Source organism: Saccopteryx bilineata, chromosome 7 (genome assembly GCF_036850765.1).
Source record: "Saccopteryx bilineata isolate mSacBil1 chromosome 7, mSacBil1_pri_phased_curated, whole genome shotgun sequence".
Taxonomy (NCBI): Eukaryota; Metazoa; Chordata; class Mammalia; order Chiroptera; family Emballonuridae; genus Saccopteryx; species Saccopteryx bilineata.
Window position 1 is genome coordinate 77,189,416 of NC_089496.1, and position 22,381 is coordinate 77,211,796.

Here is a 22,381-nt window from a genome sequence, read left to right on the forward strand (position 1 = left end):
CTTTTAAGGACTGTTAAGTTCAAGTTCCACCCAAAAAGTAAAAAGCAAATGTTTTACGGATAGTATTTAGGAGAGTGTGCAGTACAATTGTAACAAGTTTTTATTGTAGTTTAATTTTAAAATAGGAAATTTAATCACATGATTTCAAATTCAAAAAATATAAAAGTAATATACAGTGAGAAATAAAACTTCCACCCCTCTCAGCCATCAAATAGAATGTTACTTTTTTTTTTATTTTTTTTTTTATAGAGACAGAGAATCTGAGAGAGGGACAGATAGGGACAGACAGACAACAAGGGACAGAGATGAGAAGCATCAATTATTTGTTGCGGCACCTTAGTTGTTCATTGATTGCTTTCTCATATGTGCTTTGACTGGGGGTCTACAGCAAAGAGATTGACCCCTTGCTCAAGCCAGTGACTTTGGGCTTCAGGCCAGTGACTTTTGGGCTCATGCCAACGATCATGGGGTCATGTGTCTATGATCCCATGCTCAAGCAGGCACCCCTGCGCTCAAGCTGGTGAGCCTGTGCCCAAGCCAGATGGGCCCGCACTCAAGCCTGCAACCTTGGGGTTTTGAACCTGGGTCATCTGCATCCCAGTCCGATGCTCTATCCACTGTGCCACTGCCTGGTCAGGCTGAGAAGCATCAATTCTTTATTGTAGCTCCTTAGTTGTTCATTGATTGCTTTCTCATATGTGCCTTGACTAGGGGGCTACAGCAGAGTGAGTGACCCCTTGCTTAAGCCAGCCACCCCGCGCTCAAGCTAGTGAGCCTGTGCCCAACTTGGATGAGCCTGTGCTCAAACTGGTGACCTTGGGGTTTTGAACCTGGGTCCTCTGCATCCTAGTTCAATGCTCTCTCCACTGTGCCACCGCTTGGTCAGGTGGTCAGCCTCTAAGTTTTTATAATATGGAGAAATGCTTGTATTACAGTGTTAGGGTAATACAAGCTGGATTCAATTTCATATATGGTAGGATTAAAACTGAACAATTTGTATACAAGCATAGACTAAAAGGAAACATCAAAATTACAATTATGTAGTTTGACTATTTTAGGTAATGGGATTATAGGTAGTGTTTTAAAAGCTCTACTGTTGCATTAATTTCTTATAATGAATAGTTATGGTATATCTTCATAATAAGGGAAGTGCAGGTTTTTGATCAGTGGAAGAAAAATGTAAGCAATACTACCCTAGATAATTCACAGAATCTGTTGTTGTTTCTGATAATTATATACAGAGAATTTCCAGACCACCTGACAACTATTTCAAAAAGGTTAGATTAGAAATGTAAGACAGCCTGACCAGGCAGTGGCGCAGTGGATAGAGCGTCAGACTGGGATGCGGAAGGACCCAGGTTTGAGACCTCGAGGTCGCTAGGCTCATCTGGTTTGAGCAAAAAGCTCACCAGCTTGGACCCAAGGTCGCTGGCTCGAGCAAGGGGTTACTCGGTCTGCTGAAGGCCCGCGGTCAAGGCACATATGAGAAAGCAATCAATGAACAATTAAGGTGTTGCAATGCGCAAAGAAAAACTGATGATTGATGCTTCTCATCTCTCTCTGTTCCTTTCTGTCCCTATCTATCTCTCTCTCTAACTCACACTCTGTCCCTGTTTAAAAAAAAAAAAAATGTAAGACAGTAAAAGAGACCTAACCTATAATTAGGCAAGGGGAAATATTTTAGTGAAATAAGCAAGTTAAAAGCATTGTGGCATAATTTGGAAAAACACTTGTTTACCACACAAAAGACTTGGATTTGTTTTGCTTCCAAGGCATTAACTTCTTATTTTAAGATACTGTTTTTGAGTACCATGATTATTAGTAAGCATTATCAAGCATGGTGTAGTTGACTTGTGTTCACATGGAACCGGTTACTCAGTTCTTAAAATATAGCTACTTTTTCCAACTAAACCTAATTTTTATTGTGATATATTATTAGTAAATACTTTTTAAGAAGTAAAGGTCTTTTGTCACTCTTCTTTTGAAATATGCTACTCTTGACAGTCCATTTGTGTTCTAGATCTTTTTATATGCACTTAATATATATAAATAATAATTGTATATACTGGTATTTTTTATATTTATAAATGGGATCAACTATATGCCCTGGCTGGATAGCTCAGTGGATTAGAGTGTCGCCCTGAAGCACAGAGGTTACTGGTTCGGTCTGGTCAGGGCACATGCAGGAACAGACAGTTATTCCTGTCTCTGTTTCTCTTTCCTTTCCTCACTTGCTAAAAATCAATCAATAAAATAAAAAAAAGGGGGGGGGGAATCAACTATATATAAATGTTAATTTTCAATGTATTCCATTAATAAGATTTATTTTCTTATCACTATTAGAGAGGTATCTTGTTTTAAGTAATGTTTTATTGTATAGATGACTGTTTACCATTATTCTGATGATGGGTATTGAGTATTAAACAATGTGCAGTGTCAGTGCTACTAGGAATAATAGCAGTTTATTCTGAGTTTACATATATCATCTCATTTAATTCTCAGATAGATATTAAGGGTAGGCACTGTTTTTTACTTCTGTTATGTAGATAACTAAACACCCATTGGGAGAGATAAGTTGTCCAGGTTCACTTAGCTAGTATATGGTAGAGCCAGGACGGAAACTGCGGCAGTCAGCGTGAGTTGCATCTCAGTGCAGCAACACATAGACTGTATTTATTATGGTTCGACAATTTATATACATAAAAGCAATGTGAGTGGTGTTTCTTACTGGAATTCCCATGTTTTTAAGCAAAATAAACAGATGAAAACAAATATTAATGCATGATTATAGAAGAAATATGTATTGTCGTATATTTGGGACATGCAGAAAGCCTGAAAAGGAATGTAAAAATCCTCTTTTCCTTAGTGCCATTGTTATTATGGCATCTGCATTGTTTTTTATGAGGGGAACTTGTACAAATGAATTTATTTTAGTATTTGAGATCTCTAGGATTGGCATGATAGAAATTGGCTTAAATAAGTTACCTTTGTTTCTTTCTTTTTTTTTTTTTTTGAAGAATTTTATACCCATTCATAGTGCTTTTGATTTCTATAACAAGTTAGTAGAATTAGGTACCATTAACATCAAAAGTTAGTTGACTTTCCCTTGCCTCAATATTTTTTGGTCATGTAATTGTTTCATTTTTAATGTGTATGTGCCATTATTAGCCTTTAAAGTATTTCTTATATGACTGGGTTCAAATTACTCAATAAACCCTGGAAATTTGAGCCAGTATTTTCCCCCCTAGAATGCTATGTTGGTTTTTCCATGATAATGATTTTGCTGTTGCATACAAGATGCTATGATTTTTCAAGAGCAGTTGCAGAATTTGAGTTCATAAAATGTAAGAAGAAAATGATTTATTTCTTCATATATTGTACATTCTCCTTTAGAGTAGTAAGAAATATTCGTATAATTTCAAACTGTATCTTATACTATGTTAGAATCTAATTTTTTAAATGGGTTTTTAAGGACATGATTCTTTGAACCAGTGGCCATGAATTTTAAAAAGCAATTAATATTTTAAAAATATTTATTTTATAATCATTACTTGGTTTAGGTATCTCTAATGCGTGATGAAGAAAAATTACTGAGGATTAAAATGAATGAACTGGAGAAAAAGAAAAACCAGTGTTCTCAGGAAATAGATATGAGACAGCGAACCATTCAGCAACTCAAGGTAACACTTTTTTAAAGGATAGCCATATAGAGTCTATATGTTTTAGTGTCTAAAATAGCAGTACTTTATACCACATTCTCTTTTGACCTTTTCTGCAATTGAAAAATAAGTTGGTTTAAATTAAATAAGGCCATAGTGATTTGCTTCTACTGATGAGAATATTGGAAAGAAAAAAATAGTAACTTTGCTATGGAGAAGGCTGGCATATACTGCCTTAACCAGGTGTTCAAGAATAGCATCACCAGCGCTAAGCCATACTGGTCACATGTATTTCCTGATTTGATGTGACCAGAAGGGCACGTGTTTTCTGTGGTATTTTTCCTCCATATCCATGAGCTCTGTTTTGTGAGAAAACATTAGACAAACCCAGTAAAAGGACCAGTAGAAAGTGTCAGGGTCATTAAAGAAAAGTATTACTGAGAAACTATCCCTGGGATACTAAGGAAATGCATTGTTGTATCGTGTGTGGGATCCTAGAACATCAGTGGAGAAACTGGTGAAATCCAGGTAGTATCTGTAGTGTTGATCGTATTACACCAATGCTAATTGTTTTCCATACAAAAATGATTGTTTCCATTTTCTAAATAACAGCTTCGAGACTCAACTGCGCGTTTTTCTGTGTCCAATTTTAGTTTTTAAATTTTAAAGTAAATACTGTATTTCCCTATGTATAAGATGCTTCCATGTATAAGATGCACCTTAATTTTGGGGCCCAAAATTTGAAAAAAGGGGATTACATGAAGTTACTGAACTCAAGTTTTATTCATACAACTCCTCATCACTGTCAAAACTCCCATCTATTAGCTTGTGCTCATCTGTGTCTGATGACGAATCACTGTCTTCAACAGTGAGTGCAAAAACAAGCGCGAGGCAACTTCTCTGGCCTCCATCATTCTTCGGGGCCAGAGAACCTTGCCGGGCGGGATGCGCACTCTGTACTCAATAAAGCCGTTTGCTATTCCACAAAAAACAAAACAAAACAAAAAAAAAACAAGCGCGAAAAAGCAGGAAGTGCAAGTAAAAAAATCTACAGCCACTTGTATAAGACGCATCTAGTTTTTAGACCCCAAATTTTTTTCAAAAATGGGTGCGTCTTATACTTGGGGAAATGCAGTATATCGTGGTAATAGAAGATGTTGAAATTGAGGGAAGCTAAATGGAAGTTATGCAGGAAATCTCTGCTATCTTTGCAATTGTTTTATAAATCTAAAATTATATTAAAACAAAAGGTAAAAAGAAAAAGCTAAGGTCTTTTAAAAATAAATTTAAAATTTTTATTTATTTATTTTCCAATTGAGAGGAGGGGAGATAGAGAGACAGACTTCCATATACGCCCAAACAGGGATCCACCCAGCAACCCCTGTCTGCGTCTGATTCTCTGCCCATCTGGGGCCATGCTTGCAATTGAGCTGTTTTTAGTGCCTGAGGTGGAGGCTCCTTGGAGCCATCCTAAGCGCCCAGTCCGATGTGCTTGAAATAGTTGAGCCTTGGCTGTGGGAGGGAAAGACAGAGAGACAGAGAGGGGAGGAGGAAGGGTGGCGTGGAGAAGCAGGTGGTCACTTCTCCTATGTGCTCTGACTTCGGCAGTTGAACTTTGGACGCCCATACTCCGGGCTGACGCTCTATCCACTGAGCCACTGGACAGGGCTTGCATCTTTGCTTTTATTTATTTTTTTAAATTTTTTAAAATTTTCTTTTTCAGAGACAGAGAGAGAGTCAGAGAGAGGGGTAGACAGAGACAGACAGGAAAGGAGAGATGAGAAGCATCAATCATTAGTTTTTCGTTGCGACACCTTAGTTGTCCATTGATTGCTTTCTCATATGTGCCTTGACTACGGGCTTTCAGCAGACCAAGTAACCCCTTGCTCGAGCCAGTGACCTTGGGTCCAAGCTGGTGAGTTTTGCTCAAACCAGATGAGCCCACACTCAAGCTGGTGACCTCGGGGTCTCGAACCTGCATCCTTGGCATCCCAGTCCGACGCTCTGTTCACTGAGCCACCGCCTGGTCAGGCAGCATCTTTGCTTTTAAATGAAGCAAACTAATAAATATTCAGGTGTAAACATGTGATATAAAGTTTTAACTGAATATAATCCTAAGAAAGTAAACTGTATTTTTCATAATACAATTCAGAGATTTCCAGGTTCTGTAATGATTGATTCTAAGACTTACAAAGTAAGAAGATAGTGCTTAAGTTAGATGAGGTAAGGAGAGAGAGGCTGGATTACCTGAGAGGTGAAAAGTAGAATTGGAGGATTTATTGATTTTAGAGGAAGAAAGAGAGAGAGGCAGAAACATTGATCTGTTCCCACATATGCCCTGACCAGGGATTGAACTGGCAACCTTTGCATTTTGGGAGGATGCTGAGCTGTCTGGGCTAGAGAATTTTCAGTGCCCGTAATTTTATCTTGGCTCTTAAGTGTTTGGCTACTTTTCACATATCCCATCTACTTTCTACATAGAGGGGACAGAGGGCCCTATTTTTCTGCATTTTGAATGTACTGAAAAGGAACTTTTTCTAATGTTCCTCCTGTGTTAAATACAGAGTAAACCTCCATTTTCTTGTTTTTGCTTTTTGTGCTGTGTAAGAGTACACAGTAACTTAAAACATTAATTTAAATGGCTGGGCAGTGAATTTGAGGCAGATGAAAGGTATAAAGTTACGATTGCTTATTAAACTCTCACTCTGGTCTTTTCTACAAGGTGAAAGACTTGGAAGCTCAAACTAGTAGTCAGCTTTGTAAAAGACGGATTTCAAACCTAATATTGCCTTTCAGCTCCACTAATGTATATTGATGTGTGTTTGTTACATTTGCATTTAATTCATATTCTTTCATTTTCCAGGAGCAGCTAAGTGATCAGAAAGTGCAAGAAGCTATACAGCAGTATGAGAGAGTGTGCAAAGGTCAGGAACAAGCCTCTCTTTCCAGTATTACAATGACTGGCAAAATAGTTGTAATAACAATAGGTTTAGTGTTTTCCTTTGAAAATTCTGAAGTAAAGTAAGGACAGTGTAAGATGTAACATTATCAAAAGAGTAAAGCATTGGTTCTAATGAGTAACTTATCAGTTTAAAGTTTATTCTTGGAAATAGAAAACACTAAGAAATATTCAGTCAAAACTACATTGATCTCTAGGTAATGGCCAAGACAAAGTTATATAGGTCACAATGAATGTAATAGATTTCTAAACAAAATCATGTAAAGAATATACTTCAAGTAAAATAGCTTTAAATTTTTAAAAATACTTTATAAAGTTTAAAAAACCATTTAAAACTTTGGGCTCAAATTATATGTGCCGAGTTATGCTTTTTAAACTCAAATTATGTTGATTTTTAAATTTGAAATGTTATAAAAATGTCTTTGTATATGATATACCTACAGGGGAGCAAAAGTAGGGTTACAGTTGTTTGCATGGAAAAAGTCATGCAGGTTACGATTATGATAATGGCTTTATTAACTCAAAGAATGTCACGGTGGCACAGTGCATTTAGGTACAACCTCGTTAAGTGCTCACAGTGCCGTCCTCCATTGTGTAGACGTTCTTGTAGTCTGCTTGCTGTGCTCATGCACACTGGCACAGATTTCTTACTTAGTCTGCTTACCCCTCTATTTCTTTCCATAAAGTTATGCACATTCCTCTTCTCCCCATCACTCACTCACCCCTTACCAAAATACTGTATTTTTAGTTCTTGAGGCTTTTCCTAGCTTCTGCATTTCTATTTAAATATTGAACGCCATTCACTTAGCTATCTTAGTAAATTTGTTTTTGAAACAAATTGAGATATAATACATGTACCATAAAATTTACTCTTTAAAAGTGTACATGTTATTGGGTTTAGTATATTCACGGTGTTATACAATCACTAGCACTTCCTAACTCCAGAACATTTTCATCACCCCCAAAAGAAATGCCAGTCCTTGTCAACCACTAATCTACTTTCTGTCTCTGTAGATTTTCCAGTTGTAGACATTTAATGTAAGTGGCTTCATATAGCATGTGGCCTTTTGTGTCTGACTTCTTTTACTCAGCATGTTTTCAAATTTTGTCCATCTTGTAGCGTGTATCAGTACTTCATTCTTTTTTATGGCCAACTAATATTCCATTGTATGGGTAGATCACTTTTTGTTTAAATATTAGTTAATGGGCATTTGGATTGTTTCCACTTTTTGGCTTTTATGAATATTTGTGTACAAGCCTTTGGGTGAACATACGGTTTTAGTTCTCTTGGGGATATATATCTAGGAGTGGAACTACTGGATCATATGGTAACTGTATGTTGAACTGTTTCAGGAACTATCAAGTTTTTCTGCAGTGGCTGTATTATTGTATATTCCAATTAACTTCATGATGTTGTCAACACTTCTTTTTTCCTTTTTAAAGTTATAGCTATCTTTATTATAGGGTTGCTGTAACTAAGTACTACAAACCGGGTGGCTTAACACAACAAAAACTTATTCTTTCATGGTCCTGAGAGCTAGAAATCTAAGTAAAGATACTGATATGGTTCTTCTGAAGGTTTTAGGGAAGAATCTTTCCTTGTCTTTTCTAGCTTCTGGTTAGTGGTAATCCTTTGTATTTCTTGGTTTGTATCAGTATAACTCCAGTCTGTCTTTTTTTTCTGTTGTTGTTGTTGTTGTATTTTTTCTGAAGCTGGAAACAGGGAGAGACAGTCAGACAGACTCCCGCATGCGCCTGACCGGGATCCACCCGGCACTCTCACCAGGGGGCGACGCTCTGCCCACCAGGGGGCGATGCTCTGCCCCTCCGGGGCGTCGCTCTGTTGCGACCAGAGCCACTCTAGCGCCTGGGGCAGAGGCCAAGGAGCCATCCCCAGCGCCTGGGCCATCTTTGCTCCAATGGAGCCTCGGCTGCGGGAGGGGAAGAGAGAGACAGAGAGGAAGGAGAGGGGGAGGGGTGGAGAAGCAGATGGGGCGCTTCTCCTGTGTGCCCTGGCCGGGAATCGAACTCGGGTTCCCCCGCACACCAGGCCGACGCTCTACCACTGAGCCAACCAGCCAGGGCCGTAAATAAAGTTTTATTGGAACATAGCATCACATTTTCTTTTTTTTTCTTTCATTTTTCTGAAGCTGGAAACAGGGAGAGACAGTCAGACAGACTCCCGCATGCGCCGGACCGGGATCCACCTGGCACGCCCACCAGGGGCGACGCTCTGCCCACCAGGGGGCGATGCTCTGCCCATCCTGGGCGTCGCCATGTTGCGACCAGAGCCACTCTAGCGCCTGAGGCAGAGGCCACAGAGCCATCCCCAGCGCCCGGGCCATCTTTGCTCCAATGGAGCCTTGGCTGCAGGAGGGGAAGAGAGAGACAGAGAGGAAAGCGCGGCGGAGGGGTGGAGAAGCAAATGGGCGCTTCTCCTGTGTGCCCTGGCCGGGAATCGAACCCGGGTCCTCCGCACGCTAGGCCGACGCTCTACCGCTGAGCCAACCGGCCAGGGCCCACATTTTCTTTTGTATTGTCTGGCCACTTTCACATTACTGTGGTAGAGGTAAATAATTGTGACAGACCTTAAAGTACTTACTATCTGACCTTTCACAGAAAACGTTTGCCCTCTCTGGTTTAGACTTTATTTTTTGTTTGTTTGTTTGTTTGTTTGAGACTTTATTTATTCATTTTAGAGAGAGGAGACAGAGAGAAAGGGAGAGGAACAGAAAGCATCAACTCCCATATGTGCCTTGACTAGGCAAGCCCGGGGTTTTGAACCGGCGACCTCAGCATTCTAGGTCGACGCTTCACCCTTTGTGCCACCACAGGTCAGGCTCTGGTTTAGACTTTAAATAGTATCGTTTCCCTTTACCCTCAGATTCAATACATAATTATGTTACTTTTTCCAGTGACTCCTCATATTTTTTCTATTTCTTTTGTCAAAGAAATAGACATAAGACCTTATGTCAAACTCACTCTCTTGTATAGGCACACAGCTAAATTAAAATTTTCTAAAACTTTTTTGATTGTGTCATTTTCCTATTAAAAGTATTTGATCATTTCCTGTTGCCCACACAATAAATGCTCTAGCTTGACATTCCAGCCTACATGAGTATTTCTAATTGGGATTTTACATGACATTTATGTCATTTTCCTCCTAGGTTGTGTAACATCCTTCTTGCCTCTTTCTACCTGTTCTCAAATATTATGTTTAAGCTTTTCCTCTTTGAGTCCTTCCTTGGACATTATATCTCTCATTGATCCTCACTCTGAATGTCAGGTACTTGATTGCTTAGTCATTTGATAGGTATTTCTATAGCTATGTTGAGATACCTGTCTCATAATTGTCTTTGTGGTGTTTGTTTTTGTATATTTCTGGATTCTTTCCTGAAATAAAATATAAATTATTGGAGGCAACGGCTGAAGTAAATTCTTTTTTCTCTACTGCTCCTGCCTTTCAAATAATAGGAGGATAGCTGTTGATAGGCACCTATTGGTGCCCTGGCACTTTGCTAATTGATAACTAGATACTCAAAGTCTTGTTCTAGCTCCCTAGTTTAGTGCAAAATAGAAAATATATTGAATAGAATGGAAAAGGAAAGGGATTCTTCAAATGAACTTATAATTTTATAATATGAATATTTTGCAAATTATGCTTTTTGAAAGAAAGTTCATGTGATACCACTAAGATTCCTTTCATCTGGGAGGAATTTTGTTTGATTAGCACTTGTGACAACTTACATCAATAGACAGATATATGGAAAATTACTCATATTTTCTTACTCTTTTTTTGTTTGAGTTTAGCTTGCTTTCTGTGAACTATGTGGGAGCCATCTTTTGAGATTTTTAGTGACCTAAGATCGAGCTGTATGCATTTATAGGTTTGTCACCTCTCACATCAGCAATAGTTTTGATAAGAAGTATCTCAAATGAGTTTTGCTAATATATGGCTATCACCAGAGGCAACAAAGTAATCTTTCCTTTTCATGTCTTCCTAGCAGACAGGATTGAAATAGAATTGTTTACAAGTCATTGTCATTTTTTAAGGGTTCGAAACAATTTTGGTAAGGCTGGTAGCACAGTTATTTCTCAGGAGCTGGTTTTAAAAACACTAGAAGTAAATATTTGGCTTTGAAGATTTTTCTATAAAAATAATTGAGTTTTAAGAAATGAAGTCAGATGGAATTGAATCCTTTTTGTTTTTTAAGAGGTAAAAGTTTTAGTTTTGGTTTGAGAACATTAAGACTAAATTTTAAGTGTTTTGCCAAATAACACTTTTTCTAAACCCTAAGATTTGTGCTTACTAGTATTAATAGTTTAATATAAAAATTTACTAATTTTATTTAAAAAACTTTCTGTCTATCCATCAATTCTTGCAGCCATTCAGACATCCATCTGTACATCAGATATTTGCTTCTCCATATATGCCAGTGCTGTGCTAGGCGTACAGCAGTGAACAAGACAAAATTTCTGTCTATATGGAACTCATGATTTATAACTCAAGGAAAATTGGCTATCTAGATGGAGGAGTTAGTAATTTCTAAATTGTTCACTCTAAATTTTTAGATCTAAGTACTAAAGAAAAAATAATTGAAGACATGAGAATGACTCTGGAAGAGCAAGAACAAACTCAGGTAGAACAAGAGCAAGTGCTCGAAGCCAAATTAGAGGAAGCTGAAAGACTGGCCACAGGTAAAGCAAGATTGCCCAAGTATTTTAACACATACTCCTGCATTTTCTTTATTTTCGTAGACTTTTCTGAGTATTGTAATAGTTATAATAATTCTTAATGAAAAGTTTTTGGTATGTTCTGTCACTGGCCATTTTCCAATGTGATGGAAATTGTTTTATCTAAGTACAATTGTGTATAGTAAAGAAGGGCTAAGGATATGTTCATAATAATTGGATGATAACTTGTAATGTCCCCAGAAGCTAAGGATAAACTTTAAGTTTTATGTCTAATTCTTAGTATTTTCTTGTATAAATACTCTGCGGTGTCTGATTTCTTCCTTCAGAATACCATCACAGTTTATTTTAATTTTTGAGAATTACATGAAGTTTCCTGTATAATTAAGACTGACATGCACTTATATTTTGAACACTAGCCGGTGGATGCCCTGCCGTCCTTGTAGTTCCTCTTTTCTAAGGATTTGGTGAGAACACTTACAAGTACAGCTGTTAGCATAGTTCCAGTTCTGTCTTGATCTGTGTTCTTTTTCTGGGCTTTGCTGATTCTTGTCAATATCCTATGCCATGTATATCTATAAGTTTTCTTTGCTTGTGCTTTTAAAAATAACACTATGTTTTTAAACAGAATTGGAAGAATTGAAGGAAAAATGCAAAGATCTGGAAACCAAAAGTAATCAAAGGTCAAATAAAGAACTTGAAAATAACATAGATATGCTTAGTAAAAGACTCAGTAAACTTAAAGATGAGTCACAGGTATGATTTTAGCTATATATTTATTGATATATATGTGTCTGTATATTCATTATATGTCTCATGGGAAGAGAATTCAGTAAATATTTTCCAATTAATTTAGATATGGGCAAAATAATGCTAGGACATGTTAATATATTGATATATTTTTTCAGTGTATATTAAAATGACAAAGGAAGTTCTCAAGATACAAAGTAATTGCCAGTGATAATACAATGGATGGGTCTTCAGTTTTATATTCTATATATTTAATACTTAAATCACAATGCCTTACCTTACTCATCATATACTGCTGTGGAGAAGATGACTAATAGCAAAATTATTTTGATTATTATAAATCTTTTCAATATGTAATTATTAAGTTGTAAAAGAAAAGAGTTGTATATTTGGACACTAGGATATATTTGAAACCATACTATATAGAAGGCACTCTGGTGTTTATATTTTTCCCATGTTCAACTTTAACATACTATGTATAGAATACAGCATGTGGGGGAATCTTTATTTTATTTTGTACATTTATTTATTTACTTATTTATCTTTTGTGCACGTGAGAGAGAGACAGGAAAGGAGAGAGATGAGAGGCATCAACTTGTAGTTGTGGCACCTTAGTTCATTGATTGCTTTCTCATATGTGCCTTGACTGGGGGGCACCAGCTGAGCTAGTGACCCCAGTCTATGATCCCATGCTCAGGCTGACGACCCTGCACTCAAGTTGGTAAGCCTGTGCTCAAGCCGATGAGCCCATGTTCAAACTGGTGACCTTGGGGTTTTGAACCTGGGACCTCAGCATTCCAGGTTGATGCTCTATTCACTGCACCACCATTGTCAGGCTAAATTATTTTTTTAAATTTCGGCTGTATGTAATCAGATTCTGAACAAATACAAAAAACATAATTACTTTCTTTTGTAACTAAATTATATATTGTAAAATTTATCTTATCCATTGTGAAAACCCAAGTAAATACTCCATTAATTATGAAGAAAATACACGAACTATATTGAGATTGTTTATACTAAGGAGTAGTAATATGTTTGTATTGCTCTCACATGATGTGTAATCACGTATTTTAGATTATAACCTTTGTAGTCCTGGAGCAGACTGCCGTAGTTCATTCAGTGCAGTCGTTTTAGAAGCTTTAAACAATGAGATACTTATTTTATAGTGGCATTATTGTTTTTGTTTACTTGGATTTTGAATGTATAAATTAGATGCCTTTGAACCCAAAGGATCTATGGAAGCCACTTTGAAAATTACTAGTCAGCTGTCTTCTCTGTCCAGCTGTTCTCAGTGATCCTTGAACTGATAAGTGTTTGTCCTTTTGCACGTTATTTATTTTACTTTTGGAACCATGCCATTGTAAATGGCCATCACAAACCAAGTCTTTTTTTTCTTCCTGGCATATCATTGAGGAAGACTTGGGTCTTTGAAACTCAGGAATTTAAAGTCCCTAAATAATGGGCTTTATAGCAAAGTAAAGTTTGTAAGGGAAATATTGTTTAGTAATGTTCATTTTATAATGTGAAATAAACACTGATCTTGTCATTGTTGAGAGAAAACAAATTTTTAAAAAGGTGACAGATTTTATGAAAATGGTATAAAAGATTTTGACTACATACGCATGTGATACTTATTTGTACTGTTTATGTATATAGGAATCTGAACAGAAATATAACTCTGATAGAAAGAAATGGTTAGATGAAAAAATGATGCTAATCACTCAAGCAAAAGAAACTGAGAATCTACGAAATAAAGAGATGAAAAAATATGCCGAAGACAGAGAGCGTGGTTTAAAGCAACAAAATGAAGTGGTTGGTAGCAATTATACTTTTTCTTTGATGTATTTCACATGCTTCAGTTTGTTAAATTTATTTCTGGGGTTCTTTTTTAAGATTTTATTTATTGATTTAGACAGGGATGGTGGTGAGAGGCACCAACTCATATTTGCTTCACTTTAGTTGTTCATTGATTACTTCTCCTATGTGCCCTGACCAGGCAAGCCCAGGGTTTCGAACCGGCGACCTCAGCATTCTATATGTTTAATGCTCTATCCTCTACATCACTACAGGTCAGCTACCTCTGGGGTTCTTATCAGTGTCTACATAGTTGAGTTTTTCTTTTTTTCTTTCTGTTCTTAGCTTTTTAAAGGCAGTTTTTCTATTTGTATTGTGGATGAAAAAGGGCTGTGTAATCAACTGGACAAGCTGGGGTTGGGGGCAAGGGGCACAAGGCAGGCCTGACAAGCTCAGTGAATAAGAGTATCCACACAGGTGCTCTGATCATGAATTCCTAACTGCACAGGCCATGGTGGGTAGGCACGTCCCAGGCCCATACTTTCCTTAGCAAAGGGCAGTCTTTAAGTGAGTTCTGTCCATTGTTTCTACCCATGTAGGGTAACATAACTTTGAAATGTCAGAGTAATTTTCTCTTGTAGTTGTGAAGGCACAACTGCAGGCACTTTAGTGAGCATAGAACCATGAGAGCAGGAGGACCCTTTACTGTGATCTTGTTCTCTGCATACTTTCTTTGTGGTCTGTGTATGTTAATTATTAACAGTGCTGTGCACATCAGTGTAAAAGAAGTATGGAAAATAATTTTGCTTTTTATTTTATTAAAAAAATTTAAACTGAATGTATTGGGATGACGGTTAATAAAATGATATAGGGGCCTGACCTGTGGTGGCGCAGTGGATAAAGCGTCGACCTGGAAATGCTGAGGTCGCCGGTTCGAAACCCTGGGCTTGCCTGGTCAAGGCACATATGGGAGTTGATGCTTCTAGCTCCTCCCCCCCTGTCTCTCTCTCTCTCTCTCTCTCTCTCTCTCTCTCTGCCTCTCTCTCCTCTCTAAAATGAATAAAAAAAAAAAAAAAAAAAAGATTATGTTAAAAAAAAAAAATGATATAGGTTTCAGGTGTACATGTCTGAAACCCATCATCTGTGTATTGTATTGTGTGTTTACCAACCCACATCAAGTCTTTTTTTTTTTTTTTTTTTTTGTATTTTTCTGAAGCTGGAAACGGGGAGAGACAGTCAGACAGATTCCCGCATGCGCCCGACTGGGATCCACCCGGCACGCCCACCAGGGGGCGATTCTCTGCCCATCTGGGGCTTCGATCTGCTGCAATCAGAGCCATTCTAGCACCTGAGGCAGAGGCCAGAGAGCCATCCTCAGCGCCCGGGCCAACTCTGCTCTAATGGAGCCTTGACTGCGGGAGGGGAAGAGAGAGACACAGGAAGGAGAGGGGGAGGGGTGGAGAAGCAGATGGGTGCTTCTCCTGTGTGCCCTGGCCGGGAATCGAACCCGGAACCCCCGCACGCCAGGCCGACGCTCTACCACTGAGCAAACCAGCCAGGGCCTATTCTTCCTTTTCAAGATTGCTGAGGCTATTCGTGTTCTCTTTTGGTTCCATATAAATTTTTGGAATATGTGTTCTATATCTTTGAAGTAAGTCATTGGTATTTTAATTGGTATTGCATTGAATTTATAAATTGCTATGGGTAATATAGACATTTTAATGATGTTTATTCTTCTTAACAATGAGCACGGTATATGCTTCCACTTGTTTGTATCTTCCCTGATTTCTTTTATCAATGTTTTATAATTTTCCGAGTAAAAGTCTTTAATCTCCCTGGTTAAATTTATTCCTACGTACTTTATTTTTTTGATTGCAATGGTGAACGGGATTGCTTCCTTAATTTCTCTTTATGGCCTGACCAGGCGGTGGCGCAGTGGATAGAGCGGCTGCCTGGGATGCGGAGGAACCAGGTTCGAGACCCCGAGGTCGCCAGCTTGAGCGCTGGCTTATCTGGTTTGAGCAAAAGCTCACCAGCTTGGACCCAAGGTCGCTGGCTTGAGCAAGGGGTTACTTGGTCTGCTGTAGCCCCACGGTCAAGGCACATAATGAGAAAAAAATCAGTGAACAACTTAAGTGTCACAACGAAAAACTAATAATTGATGCTTCTCTTCTCTCTCCATTCCTGTTTCTCTGTCCCTATCTATCCCTCTCTCTGACTCTCTATTTCTGTAAAAACAAAAAAACAAAAAACTTTTTCTGACAGTTCATTGTTCGTATATAAAAATGCCTCTGATTTCTGAGTATTTTATATCCTGCCACCTTGCTGAATTCATTTATCAGGTCCAGTAGTTTTTTGACTGAGACTTTATGGTTTTCTATATATAATATCATCTGCAAATAATGATAGTTTTACTTCTTCTTTTCCAATTTGGATGCCTTTTATTTCTTTTTTTTGTCTGATTGCTGTCGCTAGGACTTCCAGAACTATGTTGAATAAGAGTGGTGAAAGAGGCACCCCTGCCTTGTTCCTGATCTTAAAGGGATTGCTTTTAATTTTTGCCTATTGCATATGATGTTGGCTGTGGGTTTGTCATAGATGGCCTTTATCATATTGAGGTATGTTCCCTGTATTCCCACTTTGCTGAGAGTTTTGATCATGAATGGGTGGACTTTATCAAATGCTTTTTCTGCATCTATTGAAATTATCATGTGGTTTTTCTCCTTTTTGTTTATGTGATGAATCACATTGATTGATTTGTGAATATTGTACCAGCCTTGCCTCCCAAGAATAAATCCCACTTGATCATGGTGTGTGATTTTTTTTATGTATTGCTGGATCGGTTTGCTAATATTTTGTTGAGGATTTTAGCATCTATATTTATCAGGGATATTGGCCTATAATTTTCTTTCTTTGTGTTGTCTTTGCCTGGTTTTGGAATAGAATTATGCTCACCTCATAAAAGGAACTTGGAAGTCTTTCTTCCTCTTGAATTTTTTGAAATAGCCTGAGAAGGTTAGGAGTTAGTTCTTCTTTGAAGAATTGGTAGAATTCACTTGTGAAGCGATCAGGCCCAGGACTTTTCTTTTTTGGGAGTTTTTTGGTAACTGTTTTGATCTCATTTGTTGTAATTGGTCTGTTTAGGTTTCCTGATTCTTCTAGATTAATTTTTGGAAGATTATGTTTCAAGGAATTTGTCCATTTCATCTAGGTTGTCTAGTTTTTTGGCATACAGTTCTTCATAGTATTTTCTTACACTATTTTGTATTTTTGTTGTGCCAGTTGTTATTTCTCCACTCTCATTTCTAATTTTATTTACTTGAGTCCTCTCTTTTTTCCTTGGTGAGTCTGGTTAAAGGTTCATCAATCTTGTTTACCTTTTCAAAGAACCAGCTCCTGGTTTCACTGATCCTCTGTATTGTTTCTTTAGTCTCTATGTCATTTATTTCCGCTCTGATCTTTATTATTTCCTTCCTTCTACTAGTTCTGGGCTTTACTTGCTGTTCTTTTTCTAGTTCTTTTAGATGCATGGTCAAGTTGTTTATTTGAGCTTTTTCTAGCTTCTTGAGGTATGCCTGTAATGCTATGAACTTCCCTCTCAGGAGTGCTTTTGCTATGTCCCATAAATTTTTTTTTTTTTGTATTTTTCTGAAGTTGGAAATGGGGAGGCAGTCAGACAGACTCCCGCATGCTGTGTCCCATAAATTTTTTTTTTTTAAATAATTTTATTTTTTTAATGGGGTGACATCAATAAATCAGGATACATATATTCAAGGATAAGAAGTCCAGGGTATCTTGTCGTTCAATTATGTTGCATACCCATCACCCAAAGTCAGATTGTCCTCTGTCACCTTCTATCTTGTTTTCTTTGTGCCCCTCCCCCTCCCCTTTCCCTCTCCCATTCCCCCCTCCCCCCCGTAACCACCACACTCTTATCAGTGTCTCTTAGTTTCATTTTTATGTCCCACCTACGTATGGAATAATGCAGTTCCTAGTTTTTTCTGATTTACTTATTTCGCTTCGTATCATGTTATCAAGATACCACCATTTTGCTGTAAATGTTCCGATGTCATCATTTCTTATGGCTGAGTAGTATTCCATAGTGTATATGTGCCACATCTTCTTTATCCAGTCATCTATTGACGGGCTTTTTGGTTGTTTCCATGTCCTGGCCACTGTGAACAATGCTGCAATAAACATGGGGCTGCATGTGTCTTTACGTATCAATGTTTCTGAGTTTTTGGGGTATATACCCAGTAGAGGGATTGCTGGGTCATAAGGTAAGTGTCCCATAAATTTTGAGTTGATGTATGCTCATTATCGTTCATTTCTAGGATTTTTTTTATTTCTTCTTTGATCTCATTGTTAACCCATTCGTTATTTAATAACATGCTATTTAGTTTCCAAGCGTTTGAGTATTTTTCAGTTTTTCTGTTGTGGTTGATTTCTAGTTTCCTGCCATTGTGATCAGAGAAAGTGCTCGATATGATTTCAATCTTCAATTTGTTGAGACTGCTTTTGTGCCCTTACATGTGGTCTTTCCTAGAGAATGTACCATGAGCACCTGAAAAGAAAGTATATTCTGCTGCTTTAGGGTGAAAGGTTCTGAAGATATCTATTAAATCGAGTTGATCTAATGTGTCCTTTAAGTCTGCTGTTTCTTTGTTAATTTTCTTTCTTGAGGATCTATCTAGTAATGTTAGTGGGGTATTGAAATCCCCTACTGTTATAGTATTGCTATTGATCTTGCCCTTTAAATTCATCAAAGTCTGCTTTATATATTTAGGTGCTCCTATATTAGATGCGTAGATATTTATAATGGTTATATCTTTCTGTTGGATTGCTCCCTTTATCATATAGTGACCTTTATCTCTTACTATAGCCTTTGTTTTTTTTGTTTTTTGTTTTTTTACAGAGACAGAGAGTGAGTCAGAGAGAGGGATAGACAGGGACAGACAGACAGGAACGGAGAGAGATGAGAAGCATCAATCATTAGTTTTTCATTGGGTGTGTGTTGCAACACCTTAGTTGTTCATTGATTGCTTTCTCATATGTGCCTTGACCGCGGGCCTTCAGCAGACTGAGTAACCCCTTGCTGGAGCCTGCGACCTTGAATTCAAGCTGGTGGGCTTTTGCTCAAACCAGATGAGCCTGCGCTCAGGCTGGCGACCTCGGGGTCTCAAACCTGGGTCCTCTGCATCCCAGTCTGACGCTCTATCCACTGCACCACCACCTGGTCAGGCACTATAGCCTTTGTTTTAAAGTCCATTTTGTCTAAGTATTGGTGCCCCAGCTTTTTTTTCATTTCCATTTACGTGAAATATTTTCTTCCATCCTTTTATCTTCAGTCAATGTGCATCTTTTGTTTTAAGGTGTGTCTCTTGTAGACAGCGTATGTATGGGTCCTGTTTTCTTATCCATGCAGCTACCCTATGTCTTTTGATCGGATCATTTAATTCGTTTACATTTAAGGTTATTATTGATATGTAGTTGTTTATTGCCATTTTATTCTTTAAAACTGTATTCCTCTTTTGCTATATATTTTTTCCCTTTTCTGTTTAAAACAGGCCCCTTAGCATTTCTTGCAGCGTTGGTTTGGTTGTAGTGAATTCCTTGAGTTTTTTTTGTCTGGAAAGCTTTTTATTTCTCCTTCAATTTTAAACGATAGCCTTGCTGGATAGAGTAGTCTTTGTTGTAGGCTCTTGTTCTGCATTACTTTGAATATTTCTTGCCATTCCCTTCTGGCCTCAAGTGTTTCTGTTGAGAAATCAGAAGTCATTCTTATGGGCGCTCCTTTGTAGGTGATAGCCTTTTTTCTCTAGCAGCTTTTAATATTATATTTTCTCTTTATCACTTAGCTTTGGTATTTTAATTATGATGTGTCTTGGTGTAGATTTCTTTGGGTTTCTCCTTAATGGAGTTCTCTGTCCTTCTTGAACTTGTGAGACGTTTTCCTGTCTTAAATTAGGGAAGTTTTCAGCTATGATATGTTTAAACAAAGTCTCTATCCCTTGTTCTTTCTCTTCTTTGGGAACCCCTATGATGCGGATGTTATTTCTCTTCATGTTATCACAGAGCTCTCTTAGAGTTTCCTCAGACTTTTTGAGTCTTTTCTTTTTTCTGCTCTGCTTCTGTGCCTTCATTTATCTTGTCCTCTAACTCACCGATTTGATTCTCAGTTTCATCCATCCTTTTAATTCCCTCCATTGTGTTTAACTCGCCGATTTGATTCTCAGCTTCATCCATCCTTTTAATTCCCTCCATTGTGTTTTTCATTTCTGATATTGTATTTGTCTTTTCTGACTGATTCTTTTTTAGTATTTTAGTTTCCTTTTTCATATTTGCTATGTCTTTATTTAGGTGCTCGTAATGACCATCTATTGTTGTTCTAAGATATTTGAGCATCCTAACAATCATTATTTTAAACTCTGCATCTGTTAATTTGGGTATATCTGACTCATTCAGGTTCTTTTCTGGGGATTTCTCTTGATTCATTTGTGTTCCATTTCTCTGCCTTCTCATTTTGTCTGTAAAAGAATGTTTTGGCCACTGGAATCCACTGGGTGTGGCCTCTGTTCCCTAGGTGTGGTCTGTCTACAGGCCCACTACCCCCTCTGCTGCTGCTGCCTAGAGCGTTGGGGTATGGGCGTTGCTGGTGCCTGCCCACTAGGGCTGTTGCTGTGGTTTCCACCTCTCCTTCAAAGGAGTGGCTGTGATCACGTGCTCGGGTGTACAAGCCTTGGTGGCCTCGGCCTTCGCCCTGCCCCCTTGGGTGAGGTTATGCTCAGCCCTGAGGGCAGGGGTGAGCACCTTTGCTCAGCTGCGGGTCTCCGCCTGATTCTGGGATTTCAACCTGCCCCTGCAGGAGGACCCACTTGTGGGACAGCTGCAAGTCTTGGCTCCACAGGCTGGGCAGGACTGCATGCCCACATTCAGTTGTAGGACTCTGCCTGTTCTGGGCTTTCACCCCACCCCTGCGGGAGGAGCCTGTTCCTGTGTCAGGCCACAAGCCTGGGTTCCCTGGGGAGCTGGGGAGTCGAGGCTGTGCTCCTGAGTCCTTTCTCAAGGGCGGGTCTCCACCCCTTCCCGGGTTCCTGCCCTTCCCATGCAGGCTGGATGGCAGGTGGCCAGCAGCTCGACTTGACCATTTTCGCGCATCCCCTCCTCCCCAGCTCGGTAAGACCGAGCTCACACCTGGGCCTCAGTTGTGGCCAGCCCTCAGTTGTGGCCAGCCGGCTTCCACCCTTGCAGACAGAACCATGCTTGGCATCCTGGCACCGCCTGCCCTTGGTCGAGCCCGAGGGGTGGGGGCGCTGCAGTTCAGATCGTAAGACTCACTATTGTAGTCTGGAAAGCTCCCTCCTTCTAAGTGACTCTGCTCTGAGTGCCGTGTGACAGCTTGTTTGGCTGGTCTCCTGCTTCCCTTTGCTGGTATTGCTGTTTCCGGGGGAAATATTCACTTCAGATTTGGGGAGTGACTTGTCCCAGGGGTTAGGGTGGGTGTCTCTCAAAGTGTTTCTCCCTGTGCCTCTTAGATTACACTCTCTTCCTGCTGCTCCGGTTCTCTCCTCTCTCCCTGTCCCCCGGAACCCCGGGTGAGTGGTTGTGAGAGAGGTTTTCTGTGCGGTCCCTTTAAGAAGAATCCTGGGTCTGAGAAATCAATCTCTTTCTCACAACAGTATCCTGACTTGTTTCTAGCTAAATACTGTCCATACACCTCTTCTAGGCTCTGGGGTTGCAGGCTGGGGCTTTGTTCCAGGGACTCAGGACCCTCCCCTCTCTGTTAAACTCACTTCCCGCCACGCGAGTCTCTCCCGGCTGCTGTTCGCTCCAGGGAGCTGGGCAGCCCTCTCCACATTTCTGCTGTTCTTACCAGTCTCAGTGTGGCTTCTTCAGTGTTCCTTGGTTGAAGAGTCCTCTTAGTTTAGTCCAAAGTTGGTTTTTCCAGATGATGGTTCTTAAAATTAGGTTGTAATGCACTTTGGTTCTGGGAGGTGGAAGTTGGTACAGCCGCCTACTCTGTCACCATCTTGTCTCTAGAGCCAGGTCTTTCTTGCTGGTATTATTGGACTAGGGGTCTATTTGCCTGTGCACATCAATGCTCAATAAGACAGGAACAGGCCCTGGCCGGTTGGCTCAGTGGTAGAGCGTCAGCCTGACGTGCAGAAGTCCTAGGTTCGATTCCCGGCCAGGGCACACAGGAGAAGCGCCCATCTGCTTCTCCACCCCTCCCCCTCTCCTTCCTCTCTGTCTTTCTCTTCCCCTCCCGCAGCCGAGGCTCCACTGGAGCAAAGATGGCCCGGGTGCTGGGAATGGCTCCTCGGCCTCTGCCCCAGGCGCTAGAGTGGCTCTGGTTGCAACAGAGCGACGCCCTGGAGGGGAGAGCATCGCCCCCTGGTGGGCAGAGCGTCGCCCCCTGGTGGGCGTGCTGGGTGGATCCCGGCCGGGCGCATGCGGGAGTCTGTCTGACTGTCTCTCCCCGTTTCCGGCTTCAGAAAAATACAGAAAAAAAAAAAAAGACAGG

The 22,381-nt window shown here is 39.5% G+C and overlaps 1 protein-coding gene across 5 annotated transcripts in view; it reads left to right on the plus strand.

The window, feature by feature from the left end:
• The window catches only part of KIF20B (kinesin family member 20B), a 73,031-nt gene that overhangs the window by 35,214 nt on the left and 15,436 nt on the right, over positions 1-22,381 (plus strand). For all 5 annotated transcript variants that reach the window (XM_066239381.1, XM_066239384.1, XM_066239383.1 and 2 more), the window contains exons 22-26: positions 3,561-3,680; positions 6,523-6,583; positions 11,191-11,316; positions 11,939-12,066; positions 13,720-13,875. In XM_066239381.1, coding sequence (XP_066095478.1) covers positions 3,561-3,680; positions 6,523-6,583; positions 11,191-11,316; positions 11,939-12,066; positions 13,720-13,875 — 591 coding nt within the window. The remainder of the gene's footprint in view (positions 1-3,560; positions 3,681-6,522; positions 6,584-11,190; positions 11,317-11,938; positions 12,067-13,719; positions 13,876-22,381) is intronic.